We start from the raw sequence: 15,000 nt of genomic DNA, 5'->3' as shown, positions 1-15,000 counted from the left end.
CATTTTTGTTGTATTCCTCCAACGCATGATGGAACGCCGCGATGATGTCGTGTGCTTCTTTGTTGAAAATGGCACCTGGAATGCAAATGAACATTGATAATGCTTATTCGCTACTCTCTGTGTTTTCTTTATTTTGATATGTTTGCGAAAGATGTTCGTTTATTCGCCAGATCATTTCTCAAATGCTTTCTCGATTTAGTTAACGTGTTGAACATTTTCAGTTATCAAGGAAAAGTTTTGTTCCTGTTTTGACTCTAAAATGTGTATATCTGTTCTACGAAGGTGGAAGATAAGATAGAATTAAGGCAAATAAATGTCATGGTGGGAAAATGTAGAATTTAGTGGGCTCAGCGCAGTAGATAACGCTTGTGTTCTCAGTACAGGCACCACAAACAAGGAGACCAGGAAGTGGAGAACAAGCATCGGGGAAAGGAAATGAGATAACATGACAGAAACGGCACATTCATGAGGTATATTATTCGTAAGGGTTTTAAATATCCCCGCATGAACTGAGAGTTAGTTTTAAGGCAGTAAAGAAGGGAAACCTGGAAGTCAAAGCATTACAGTAACTTTCTCATCGCAAAGAATTATATTTGCTAAACGCAACATTCAAGATGACCAAAGAGTTACTATTTTTTAAGAGTAAATGAGGCTGAAATTAGACAGCTCTTCTTATGATGGAAAATAAAAACATCGAGGAAAATCATGACTTACGAAGCTTGTTTTGGGCTGTAATAAGGCTGTTCCTCAAGCATCACTTCTGTTACGGAGTACGAGAGTGATTACATATGTTTCACAAGCAATTAATAGTCCAAGCGTAAAAGATTAGGATAGCGAAGTGGATGAGGAAAGATGGAAATATATGCGAAAGGTGGAAATTTATAAAAGATGAAAATAGAGATACTCGAGACGAAAAGAATGAAACAATAGGAACGATGGAAGCATTATTTTGAACCTCTGCTGAATGACGAGAATGAGTAACTGAAGGGTGTGTGACATGACAGAAAGACCAATAGAGGTTGAGACGTCTGAGGAGGTTGGGAGAGCCCTTGGCGAGATGAAAGGTGGAAAGCTGCCGGACCACCATGGATCATAAGCAATTTGCTAAAACGAGCCTGTCACTTACGAGCCTATCAGAATATTTGAAATCTCATCAAGACAGATATAAGACCAAAGGAAGGTATATGATTATGAAAACTAACATATAAGGTAAAAAGGAATACACAGGGTATATGATTATGAAAACTAACATACAAAGTAAAAAGGAATACACAGGGTATATGATTATGAAAACTAACATACAAAGTAAAAAGGAACACACAGGGTATATGACTATGAAAAGTAACATACAAGGTAAAAAAAAAAATACACATCATCTTCAAATGGCTGGCCTAGAAGAGTCAAAACAAATAGGACTTTGGAAGTGTTATTAAGAGGGAAGTATGAAAAAGAGTGCAATAACATGGATGAACTGACCAGAAACTGCTAGGCTACTGGAACAAATTGCTAGGCTACTGGAACAAGTGAAACTTGTAGTCTTGTGCACGCAGAGACATGGGCATTTACAAAGATTTAGGCTAGAGGGCGATGGAAGATCTCATTACAAACTAATGAGGAAAGTTCAGGGGGAGATAAGGTATGCACAGGTTGGATGACGGACTGATCTCAAAAACAGGGATAGCTCAGACATGAGATGATAAATTGTGAGTAACAGTTAGTCAGAAAAGTAGTAGTTATAGAAGTAACAGAACAAAAGAAGGAAAAATAGCAAAATTAAAACTCTAAACCACATGGGAATCCTGGCAGTGAGTGCATAAGACACAGGTTCATGGCTTTATAATCTGAATTTCATGATTCGCTCATGAGAAAAAAAAATTGTAAAACGTTAATGATAATGACCGTCTGAATCGAATGTGATAGCTCCTTTGAAAGCATAAATCATTTAATGTTCATAGATAACATTTTACTCCATCTTTCATACACGAAAAAACGTATTATTATGCCTCATACGTACTGTTTATACAGATGTTGAAGCAGTATGTACTCTCTGATAATTTAGCATAATTTCTTTGCAGAAATTAACAAGCAAGAAAAGCGCCAAAGTTTCTTCGGCGCATTCGAGTTTTCTGTACAGCCGCTACAACGGATAATCAGGGCCACAGAAAACAGATCTATCTTTCGGTGGTCTCGGCATGATGCTGTATGAGCCACGGCCCATGAAACTTTAACCACGGCCGGTGGTGGCCTATCCTATATCGTTGCCAGAAGCACGATTATGGCTGACTTTAACCTTAAATAAAATAAAAACTACTGAGGCTAGAGGGCTGCAATTTGGTACTTTTGATGATTGGAGGATGGGTGATCAACATAACAATTTGCAGTCCTCTAGCCTCAGTAGATTTTATGACCCGGGGGCGGACAGAAAAAAGTGAGGGCGGACAGACAAAGCCGGCACGATAGTTTTCTTTTATAGAAAACTAAAAGTTCTAATACAGAGAGGTCCTATAAAAATAATGAATTGAGTTTATGAACAGCTGACTATGGAATCGCTTTACGGCGAGGGAACTCAAAATGGATAATTTACAAATTAGTTCTACGCAAATGAACATACACCTCCGACTACATAAGGCCAACACTGCGATTCGAATGAAAATAATCTTAGCGATTTGGAACAAAGATGAAATCTGTTTTATGCAAAACAATTTTAGGAACAAAACTAGATTTATGGAACAAAACTAGATTTATTTGGAACAAACAAAACTAGATTTATGCAAAACAAGTTTTATGGAATAAAACTAGATTTATGGAACAAAACAAACAAAACAAGTTTCATGGAACAAAACTAGATGTATGGAACAAAACTAGATTTATGGAACAAAACTAGATTTATGGAACAAAACTAGATTTATGGAACAAAACAAGTTTTATGGAACAAAACTAGATGTATGGCGGGGCGAAGGTTTATAATATCTTAAAGTTTTAATAAAGAGATGTTATTAGCTTTCAGCCCTCGTGGTGTCATCACTGCAGCTTAAGTTACGGGATTAGGCCTGAAGAAAAATAAAACTTGGTCACACTTCCAAAGAAAAATCTATATTAAGATACGCCAGCCATCAACTCGGACTCAGTTCAACTGGTAGAGATGGTCGCGACTGAGATTGGTTGAAAAATATCAAAGAGGTTGTATTTTAATATCTTCCATAAAACCGCTGCTGTTGTTGTATGTTTTCCTATTACTATTGCTGTTAGGAAGAAAAGATAACTACAAAACAAAACTGTAATAATCTTTACACTGATGAATCTTACATACTTAAATGTATGTATGTATGTATGATATGATGTGCGGAGTGCATGTGCGTGTGTATGATTTGTGTGTATGCATTTAATCATTTCCAGGCGTAGAAGAAGATCAATGTGCCCCAGGGGTTTCGTCTTCCCCTTGAGGAGTACACTTTAGTGGCTGAGGAGAAGAGAGATAAGGCCACAGGGAGAACCTGAAGAAGTCCCCGAGAGGTAATGGACTACGTAATAGCAGTATGAGCAGCAGGGCTGAGTTCAGGTTATATGATGCACTAAATTGGAAAGGAATCAACTAAAAGGAATATAGATGTCAAGTAAGCCAAAGCAGAGGAAATAAGGGAGACAAAGAGAGATAAATTGATAGACTAATGAATTCGAATTATGTGATTACATTAGGTTTAAAGGTTACGGAAGGCATAGCTCGTAAAGCAAGATGATTTTGAAAAGCAAGAAAAGGCCCAAGCATTTTAATACGGTTTAGATTTAAGAAGGTAACTAGGAAAATTTTATTATTCCTGAAAGACTCAATCACTGCATTCAGTACAATTCTCCAAGGATAAAATGGCTGGTCACTGAGAATGTAAGACACGAAAGATGTGAAATCCTTGAAAAGTGGATTTAGTGCAGAATGTGAAGAGTGAATATAAAAAAATTAAAAACGTGTACTTTCAAAAATATGGAAGCAGAAAGACCAATAAATGTCAATTCAGGATGGCGTGAGTACTTGTATGTACTCCGGAAAATTTACTCATTATGATAAGTGGAGGCATCAATGAATAATATTCTTGGCAAATGTGAAGAGAAGTTCGTCTAAGAGAATATGAAGGGAATCTATTCGATGCTGTCTGAAATGTTACTCCACAAATTTATTTATTTATTTATTTTAACTTATTCGTGTTACTTATTTCTGTCTAGAATAAAACACATCCACTGAAGGACAACTACTTTTGCCCATATGGATATTGACTGGAACTAGCAGAGACAAAATATATATCATTACAGAGGAGACTTTTGTTTTCTTAAACAGACATCTTGCTTCAAATGGAAAAGGGAAATTTGAATTAACAGATAACATAAACCGATCTGATTTTTTTTGAAAAAATTAATATCTATATTTACTGTACTTTCAGTCATGAAAAGCGGATTTTAAATTGCTATGTAAACATAAGCCAGACTTCTTTTAATACTGAATTTTTCTGTCTTTTTTTTTTTATTCCAAATTCTCAAGCCTTTTCTCTTTTTACTTAGTTACAAAATCTTTTCAGCGTCGCTCGAAATCAAATCATTTTACCTTATTTTGAAACAAAATCCGTATACATTCTTTACATTCAAAAACTTTTGTAATATCCTCTGATACAAAATGTTTCTGTCTTATTCTGAAGCAAAAAGATTTTCATCGTGATTCATACAACTTTTATTTCCCGTGTTCGCAAGAAAGCAATATGATATGTAATCACATTTTACATCATTTTCAGAAGCATAAGTGTGAATACATTGGAGACTTAGTATGAGGGGGGGATTTTCTACTATCAGAGTTGCTTTTATTTCCAACAAACTAACTTTAGGTCTTTCAACATGCGCATGCGCATGAAGAACTGAAATTATTGTCAAAAAAAATTTTGTAATGACCTCAATTTCCGCTGCCACGTGGCGTCAAGTTTATTGTGAACAACAAAATGATACCGTCGGCTAAGAAGTTTCAAAACAAAAAGCAAGCAAGCAAATAGAAAACTCCTTTCCTCGTCCCTACTTAGTCAGAGTTACTGATACTGAAACAATTCCTGAATTAAAAAAAATATATCTGGCATGTTCTTTGGCAAAGGTGATAAACAACTAACATTACAATCTTTATCTTTCGCGATTTTTTATTAGTAATTTTCGCAGGAAAAAATCCAAGCTCTCTCTGATTCTCGCTCACTTCAGTACTGTTACGTTAATTTCAACCTGGAACATTTTTAATCACAAAATCCACTAAGTCAAATACGTGGCTCGGATGGGTATGTGGAATGTACTTTGAACTTTGGAATGCAATATGGTGATTCCTGCCTTTTCAGTTAAAAACGTTTTCCGAACCATTAATTTTATTTAAACGATAGGAAACACCTCCTTTGGTGTTTTGTTTTCAGTTGCGATGCCCTCTGAATAATGATAAATTGTAAAAGGCGATTTACAATACGGTATATCTTTTGTTTTTGCCTTCATGAGTGAATGGACATAGCTGGAGGAGCACAGCATGTATTTCTGTCCTCGTTTGCTAGAAACATTCAAGGAAGTCTCATACGCTTAGTCCAGCACAGTTCGTGATCAGATGCTTTCGCAGACACGGTGGTGACGCGTGGTAAGCCATTTCAGGATCCATTCAATTTTACCTTACCCAAGAGAAGCAAAACCTCAGTGAAGGAACAATCTATATATGCGAGTATATATGCATTTATCTATAATTTGCCAGAAAAATTCATCACTGAAATACGAGAAGCAGCCAAACAGATAATCAAACGCACTCACACGACCACAGAGAGACCACAGAGAGAGAGAGAGAGAGAGAGAGAGAGAGAGAGAGAGAGAGAGAGAGAGAGAGAGAGAGAAGCCTTCTTCAAGTATTTGTTCTCCTTATCAAAGAATTGTGAAAACCCTTGTAAGCTTCATCGGCAAAGGATTGTCACGAAGAGAAAACCGATCCCCAACAGTCAATAATGTGTGGTCGACGAAATCGGTTACATCTCTTGTTTTAACGCAGCTCCGGATATTGAGTAAAAAGCAGCGTTTACTTTCACTCATGTTTGGAAAGGATGCCAATTTCACTGAACCCCTTTATCCTGCAAAATAATTCCAGATGATAATAACATTTCTATATGGCACTTAAAACCAATTAAAATCCCATTACGAATATCGTTAACAAGCCTTCCAGGAATCCTTGGTCTTTTAAACATTGATTCCTAGAATTTTCCTTTGCACCAGAAACTCAATGCACGAAATATCTACCGCTTTCTTATCCGCCATTCCCTTAATTTACCCCGTTAAACACGATACATCTTTGAACTGCAGACTTTTTTTTAACCTTCTTAGACTTGGATAATATTTCATATTTAGTTGTCTCACAAATAATAATTTTCCGAAGGGAAAAAAGAAACATGATTGCTAAATCATATCTTCAGACCTACGCATTCTGACAATCATGGACCTTCAAGCATTTTACAGAAATCTTTGTGTGATTCAAAATTTTAAAGTAATTTGCAGCTAACTGGCTTTCATTCACGAACAGACGATTAATTGTGGCATGCAGCATTTCCTGAAGCCCTCGGTTCCCAAAGCGGGGGTCCTGAGAAGGCAAATCAGAATGAGGACCAACACTGTGCCAGACGTTTTCGTAAGTGTATTTTCTTTCGTTCGCTTCCTCCTCGCGGCATTCGTCAAGATCCTTAGATCTTGTCAACTCACTCAACTCTTCAGCTGCAGGTTGACTCCCCGTGTGAAAACAACCTGAATAATTCCGTCAAGTTCCTTAATCTAATTCCCCATCAAGAGGTTCAAGCTCGCTTGTGTGCTCAAGATATCAACGAGATTAACGGATTAGGAATCCCAAGCGTAAAGACGGCCATGGGGTAAGCACTTGGCACATAAGCCCGATAACTACCCTGTTTCATTGGCGCTACTGCCTCCAAGCGCTTGCAGTGTTCGCATTCATATAATTCCATAGTTTTTTTCTAATTGTGTTCAATTAGAAGGCAGCATCAGGTATAATGATAAACCACAATTAATATTACAATTGCCATGACCAAGAAAATTTGCTATAATAATAAAAAAATTACATTACTAACATGAAGATATCTCTCTCTCTCTCTCTCTCTCTCTCTCTCTCTCTACTCTCAAAATGCATGTTTCCACTCTCCTTACTTCAAATATTTCCACTCTCTCTCTCTCTCTCTCTCTCTCTCTCTCTCTCTCTCTCTCTATCAAACCCCCTTCTATCCAGTTTTAATATAAGATCTCTCTTCTTTTTCCCTCGTCGTATTATGGTAATTTTTATATAGTAATATTCTAAAATATACTGCCTCTCCCACCAGAGATATTCCACGGTTCCAGTAAACTTCACCCCCCCTCCCAACTCCACTCCCACCCCACAACTCCCCACCACCCCCACCTGTTCACCATCTTATCGTTATTCCATTACGAGCGATAATTTGGAGTCGATCATCCTCACTTTATTATCTCTTTTTTCAGAATGGATCGGTATTTCCCAATATTTAGTGGTATTGTTAAAAGATGCTAATCCTTCGCTGCATAATTCACGTTTACGACTATCCCGGAAAACGGTTAATATCGAATAAGGAAATTAATGCCATTTTTATATTGCTTAATTAGAATCCGTTTATTGACGGGTGGGGGTGGGTAGTGAAGGAAGTTAAAATGATTCATCAAGTGGACTAATTAGCAAGCAATGTACTCAAGAAAATAGCAGTCAATTATCTGTAGATGATTACGAGCATTGTTTATAAGTAAAAATACTGTGAGTAGTTCATCGCTGTCATAAGCCGTGCTGCTTTAGTGCAATGAATTGGGGGTGAAGCAAAAGCCTTTGAGTTTTGGTAATAACAATATTCATTTAAATCTAAAGACATTTCGAATATATATGTACGTAATATATATATATATATATATATATATATATATATATATATATATATATATATATATATATATATATATATATATATATATATGTGTGTGTGTGTGTGTGTGTGTGTGTGTTTGTACGTATGAACCTCAACTCACCACATCTGATGTTGATCCCAGCAAGCGTTAAAGGACATATGAACATTTCCGGAAAGTCCCATTATGCTCCTAATATACTCCTTCGTCAAAAACAGGTAACTACGCACCTTGCTGTTAATCGACTTTGGTGGGAAGACATGGCCCTGGCAACTGTATTTCCAAAGTCTTGTCAAGATAGGGACTGTCTATGCATGAAAAAATATATGTCAACTGAAGCGTTACGGAAAAAAAATAGAACTTTAAATATTCAGAGACATTTTAAATTTATGTAGATTACGAGGAGTTATTCTTCTTTTGTATATATTATCTGGAAAATATTTCCAACCGTGTATTTTATGTACATGGGCAAAGGAATTCGTTAATGTATACGGCAAGGGGCCTACTTAGTACAATTTAGTATAATTCCAAAGTTATTCACATTTATCAGTCTGAAGATCCTTTTCTCTCTCTCTCTCTCTCTCTCTCTCTCTCTCTCTCTCTCTCTCTCTTTAAGGTTGGCATAATGTTCTCCTTTACTGACGCAAAAACGACAAAGGAATCGATGTCTAGGCAAAAAAAAAAAAAAAAAAAAAGAAAGAGGAAGAAGATTTACATTCAGCCGGCATAGAACGAAAATGTAGCATCGTAAATTCGCTCAAAATATCCTGTTAAACTTTTGACTCAAACTCGCTTTAAATTACGACAGGGCGAATTAAAGACAAATTGCCCTTCTAAAAGACAAAGTCCAACAGATCTAGCGTTATTTTCAAAGAGTTTCGACTCAAAAAATAAAGAGGAGTTTTTCTCTACCATGAATGCGTGATATAAAATCCTCCTAATACATTAAAAATTCCCCTGAATGATGGCTCTTTAAATAAAGCCAAAGAAATTTTACGATATATTAAAAGAATATCTCATTACCCGACTTCAAAAGGATCGCGGAAAGAATTCTTGATACAAAACCCAAATACATTACTGGCGGGCCAGGCGTATATTTCACATATATTTTTCATAGCTGCGCGACTTCTCGTGTAAATCCCAAGATATATGAAGGACTCAGTCACCTGCTGGGGACGACTTAGAGCGTCTGGAGTCGAAGATCAGTAATGAAATCGCCCAAGTTTTCCACTCCAGAAATCAAAAAGTTTTCCACGGTGAGACTACAGCTTATAAGATCTTGATCCCGGTGTGTCACTGGGAGAAGGTTCCTCATAAAGGTGGTTATAAAAATCATTTTAGAAGAAGTTACACAAATATTAGTGATAAAAGGGTCTATATATACATGTATATGATTTTGGCTTAGTGAACCAATTACCAATCCCCCAAAACTTACTCGCAGCTAGAATGGAAAGTCAGCCACTTAAAGAGAATGTTACGGAATGGGGAATATAGGCTCAGCCACCTCTTTAAGCACTGGAATTTTTGTTCTATTTCGGGCAAAAGTTCAAAATTTTTTATTTTTTTATTTAGGACAAATGGAATATTTAAGAGGAGGATATTATACATTTATACCTTTGCGACTTCAAAATTCAAATGCGTTCTGACATAATTTATTCTCTCTCTCTCTCTCTCTCTCTCTCTCTCTCTCTCTCTCTCTCTCTCTCTCTCTCTCTCTCTCTCTCTCTCTCTCTATATATATATATATATATATATATATATATATATATATATATATATATATATATATATATATATATATATAGATTGCTAAAAAGGGTCATAGATCGTAATGAAGCTTCATTACATTTTCGAGGCATATAAATAACATAAATTACAAAAGGGTATAAATTTAAAGTTATATATAATTAAAAAATTAAAAATAGAAGGACAATTAAAAAGGACAAATAAAACAAAATATATATAAATATATATATATACAAAAGTATAAGATATATATTCATATAAAACTAAACAGAAAACGAAAGATAAGAGGGTATATAACAAGGGGACGAGTCGTTTAATCATTAATGATTCCAAATATATATATAAAACAGAAAAATCCTATTTTCAATTGAAGTTTTACATATTCTAGTATATACATGCATGTATATTACTCCACGATGACTATGTGTCTTTGTCTTTAGGACACGTATAGCTATACACACACCCGGAGGTGTGTCTTTGTACTTAAATAAAGACCCGATGGTGAGAGTTTAACAGGTATCAGGTGGACCTTAATGGCTCCAAACTTACTTGGATCTGTTGTGAAAAGTTTTTCTAAAAAAGTATTATCAAATAAAAATGGAAATTTAGCATAAAAATTCAATTTAGGAACACTGTAAATTGTAGGTTTGAGGAGAAGTACTTGTGTTCATAGTTGTGTGACTGTGATTATCGGGTCTTTATTTAAGTACAAAGATCGTTTATGCCCTTATATGTCCTCCGGGTGTGTGTAGTCCCAACGCCCCCAAAAAATATCAGAAATCACTCTAGAGAAAATAAGGATTTTTCCATTCACGTCCGCCTCTGTGACAGCTACACTGTACCTCTCTTAGTTCCCATTTGAAAGTTATTTTCTTACTTTTGTATATATATATATATATTTTTTTTTATATTGAAAATCAACTTGCACCTCTTTTTGAGAGCTGTATGAATTTTAATGTTCGTAACACTTCCGTAATTCTGATTTTGTTCTATTCACTTGTTAAAATTTTCTTTGAAATAAAAAAAATTCGTTACACGATTTTCCTTTATGTGCATTTGTAGGATTTTGCTTTAATGTTTTCTTTTTTTATATATATATATATATATATATATATATATATATATATATATATATATATATATATATATATATATATATATATATATATATATGTAAAGCGTTTGTCTGCGTGTGTGTGAGAGAGTTTGCACACGTGTAACTGTGATTATCGTAAAGTCCCAACGCTCCAAAAGAACATATACCTCAGTACCTCCTCTAATTTAATTTCGAAAATCAACTTGCTTTTTGAAGCTGTATGAATTTTAATGTTCGTACACTTCCGTAATTCTGATTTGTTTTATTCACTTGTTAAAATTTTCTTTGAAATAAAAAAATTCGTTACACGATTTTCCTCTTTAATGTTTTCTTTTTTTTTTTTTTGTAAAGCTCTTGCTCTCTATATACCTCTACCTCTCTAATTTAAGCTTTAAATCTTTCTCTCTCTCTCTCTCTCTCTCTTTTTAAAGGTTTTAAATAAAATCTAAATAAAAACTTACTGAATCATCAATCCAATTAATGTGACTATCCAAATACCAGTCAAAAAATATCTCCCTGCGTACAAATATAAGGCGCAATAAACTTTCAAATTAAAAAAAAAAAAACTTTTTTGTAGTATAAAAGTTATGTAATCATACTGGTATGAAATATTTGAGGAGATTTCTCCCTTTAGGTGCCGGAATCCTCTGGTTTTAGGTAACACTTCACCAGTGACCTACTGCTCACCTGACCAGTCGACAAATTGTCAGTTAGATCCAATGACTTGCGTCAGAGTTGGTCACCGATGAATGTATTCATAAGGAGAGACTAACTATGCCTAGGGGTAAAAATCCCAAGGAGAGATTTATGGCAGTCAGTACCTCAGACCTGATGACGATATGCTTACAACTTTCACCATTTGCTGGGAAAAAAAATTGTCTGTAAAGATTTTGCAATCTTGCTTTGATAAGTCAGGAAACCTATTCGTAATCATTTGGAGTTCAGAAAACCCTTACTTATTCAGCACTGAAAGATTTGAATAAGTCTTGACACCATAAATATGGGTTAACTTCAGTTTCTGAGTAAGGGCGTTTTCTTGTCCAGATATTACTGCATTAAAAAAAATGGGCATTAAATGATCATCTTCCCAAAGAAAGGCTTAATGGGCTGAATGTAAGTTTCATATCGCGTTCGGGGTAAGAACTGAAGAGTATCATGTCAACAGGGAAGCGTTTCCTTGAGGCAATGCACGTTGAGTGGTGTTGTCGCATTCCCTGTAGCAGCGTTCAACAAAGGCCGCCACTGAAGAGTGCCATGGCGAGGGACAATAGCTCCTCTGTGAGTTGGCCTCGTTAGCCTTTGGCTAGTCTTTTGTATAGCACAGAGAGAGAGAGAGAGAGAGAGAGAGAGAGAGAGAGAGAGAGAGAGAGAGAGAGAGAGAGAGAGAGAGAGTGTTTCTTACCACGGCTCCACCTCTCACAAACAATCGTATGCTTTTTTAACGGCCATTTAATTGTTGTAGTAGTCACCGAGTTTTCATTCAGACCACTGCTGTTGTTTTCTCGAATGGAATACACACACACACACATATATATATATATATATATATATATATATATATATATATATATATATATATATATATACATGTATGCATATCTACAATTATATATATATATATATATATATATATATATATATATATATATATATATATATAAAATGTATATATAATATATATATATATATATATATATATACATATACATATATATATATATACGTGTGTATGTGTGTCTTTATGGAAATGAAGCGTGAGAGTTCAATATGCATGCTCTTGAAAAGAGGTGATTGTGTAATATGCGTAGCATAAAAGAACTGAAGGGTGCAACAATGTGACGATAAATAATGGTGGTAAAAGGAATGACTCGGTGCAATGGTTTGGTTTGTGAAAAGAGCTGAAAATGACAGACTAGTAAAATGATGTCTAATTTCAGTGTTGTGAGGAGGAGGAGGAGGAGAGATAAATCTACAAAGTATTGGGTAGATGTGAAAGGGGTGCTGGAAGGGAAGGGCCTAAACACCTGGTAAGCGAGAGAGAGAGAGAGAGAGAGAGAGAGAGAGAGAGAGAGAGAGAGGGGAGTGGCGCTGAGTTTGTAGGGTTGCTCAATGAGTTGCTGGTGGGCCTGCTTTGTAGGAATCAAGGGATAATGTCGTGTAAGCTTTCTTGGATTGAATGTGGCAGCAATTTCCATTGAGAGTCACCCCCTATTGAAAAGGAAAAAACTTTAATTAAAAAATATATATAAACTGAGGTACTTTGCAATCTTTGTCTGAGAGAATCCTTAGTTATAAAGTTTTGTCCACTGATACACTGGACAGATGACTAATTTCTACGTTCGTCAGCTACATTGGGAAATTAGAGGAACTCAGCATCAGGTCATAATGAAATAAGAGAATGACGTAAATAGGCATAAGTGCCCCATAATACGAAAGGATCATAAACTGTAGATGGTAGAACGAGCCAACAAATAAGAGAAGATCAATTGTTATATGTTCTGACAAAGTTCAAAGCATTTTAAGGCTGCAAGTGATCACGATACCTCAAAATGACATTATTTTTTCGAAATTTATCTATTCTGAACGACAGTGTCACCAAAAAATTATAATCTCAGATTATGCACTTAGGTAATCCCTTGGCAATTATACATGCATTGTTGAGTAATGAGTTACACGACTCATTCTTTTAAATTCATTGTCATTATCTATTGAAGCGAATGAAGTCAAGCTTAAGGGCCAAAGAGAAAAGAAGTGTTAAACTCAGATTAAGAAAGCAATCGGCTTTCGTAGATACTAACTGCAATTAGTGTGATATCCATTGCTTTTACAACGGGAGCTAAAAAGCAAACTGGGCAGCTGGATTAGACAGAGTCCAGCTAGCACTAAATCACAAAGAAATAAGTAAAAAATGCGCCGAAGTTTCCTCGGCGCAATCGAGTTTTCTGTACAGCGTATAATCAAGGCCACCGAAAATAGATCTATCTTCTGGTGGTCTCGGTGTAATGCTGTATGAGCCGCGGTCCATGAATCTTTAACCACGGCCCGGTGGGGGCCTGTTTTATATCGTTGCTAGATGCACGATTATGGTTACCTTTAACCTTAAATAAAATAAAAACTACTGAGGCTAGAGGGCTGCAATTTGGTATGTTTGATGATTGGAGAGTGGATGATCAACATACCAATTTGCAGGCCTCTAGCCTCAGTAGTTTTTAAGATCGGAGGGCGGACAGAAAAAGTGCGGACAGAAAAAAGTTCGGACAGAATGAGGTGCGGACGGAGAGACAAAGCCAGCACAACAGTTTTCTTTTACAGAAAACTAAAAATCAACAAAAACATACAACACTTGTGTTACTGTTTCTTTTTTACAGGCCATGGTGAACACGATGCATATGTGCATGAAGGTAACTGTATAGTTTTAACAAGAGGACTATATTACCATTTTGTACTGCCATATTATACAGCTCATTCCGATCAGTATTATCTTTCTTTATTTACATATATACGTTGATCCTTCCAAAACCATAACACTGATTATATATTAAATTAAAAATGTCAAGCACGGTGCAGTGAGGTCACGTTTTCGTGTTTTATGTTAATCGCTAAAAGCCAAATGAATGACTCAAATCAATATTGAATTTGTTCTCTCACTATAAATAATAATAATAATAATAATAATAATAATAATAATAATAATAATAATAATAATAATAATAATAATAATAATAATAATAATAATCTTATGGGATGCTCTACAAACAATAAATGAAGGTCCCTGAAATTTGTCTTACCGGCAAGCAGAGAACTTGTACTTACTGTCTGCATATCTACTTTAACTGATTTTTTTTTTTTTTAGAAATAATGATAAATATGAAAGAGTCAACAGGTTGTATTCTTTATAATGAATGAATTTATTAGTATACATACATACATACATACATACATACATACATATATAAATATATAAATATATAAATATATATATATATAATATATATAAAAATTTATTTATTTGTGTATACTGTATATATGTGTGTATATATATAATATATATATATATATATATATATATATATATATATATATATATATATATATATATATATATATATATATATATATATATATGGACTGGGATTCCTATACCTTGACAGAAATAGATATTTGAAAGTAGGGACCTTAATTTCCAGGGAGTGAGAGAGTGCATGCAA

General features: G+C 35.0%; 1 protein-coding gene across 2 annotated transcripts in view; it reads right to left on the bottom strand.

Annotated features, from left to right (window-relative positions):
- Positions 1-15,000, bottom strand: part of LOC136830185 (glutamate receptor 1-like) — a 445,402-nt gene that overhangs the window by 248,284 nt on the left and 182,118 nt on the right. For both annotated transcript variants that reach the window (XM_067089464.1, XM_067089455.1), the window contains exon 2: positions 1-75. This exon is cut by the window's left edge and continues 78 nt beyond it. Coding sequence is in view for 1 of the 2 variants with exons in the window: in XM_067089455.1 (XP_066945556.1) it covers positions 1-75 (75 nt within the window). In the remaining variant the exon portion in view is untranslated. The remainder of the gene's footprint in view (positions 76-15,000) is intronic.

This window comes from Macrobrachium rosenbergii, chromosome 4 (assembly GCF_040412425.1).
Source record: "Macrobrachium rosenbergii isolate ZJJX-2024 chromosome 4, ASM4041242v1, whole genome shotgun sequence".
Taxonomy (NCBI): domain Eukaryota; kingdom Metazoa; phylum Arthropoda; class Malacostraca; order Decapoda; family Palaemonidae; genus Macrobrachium; species Macrobrachium rosenbergii.
The sequence above is the reverse complement of the archived record's forward strand: the minus strand, read 5'-3'. Positions and strand labels throughout refer to the sequence as shown.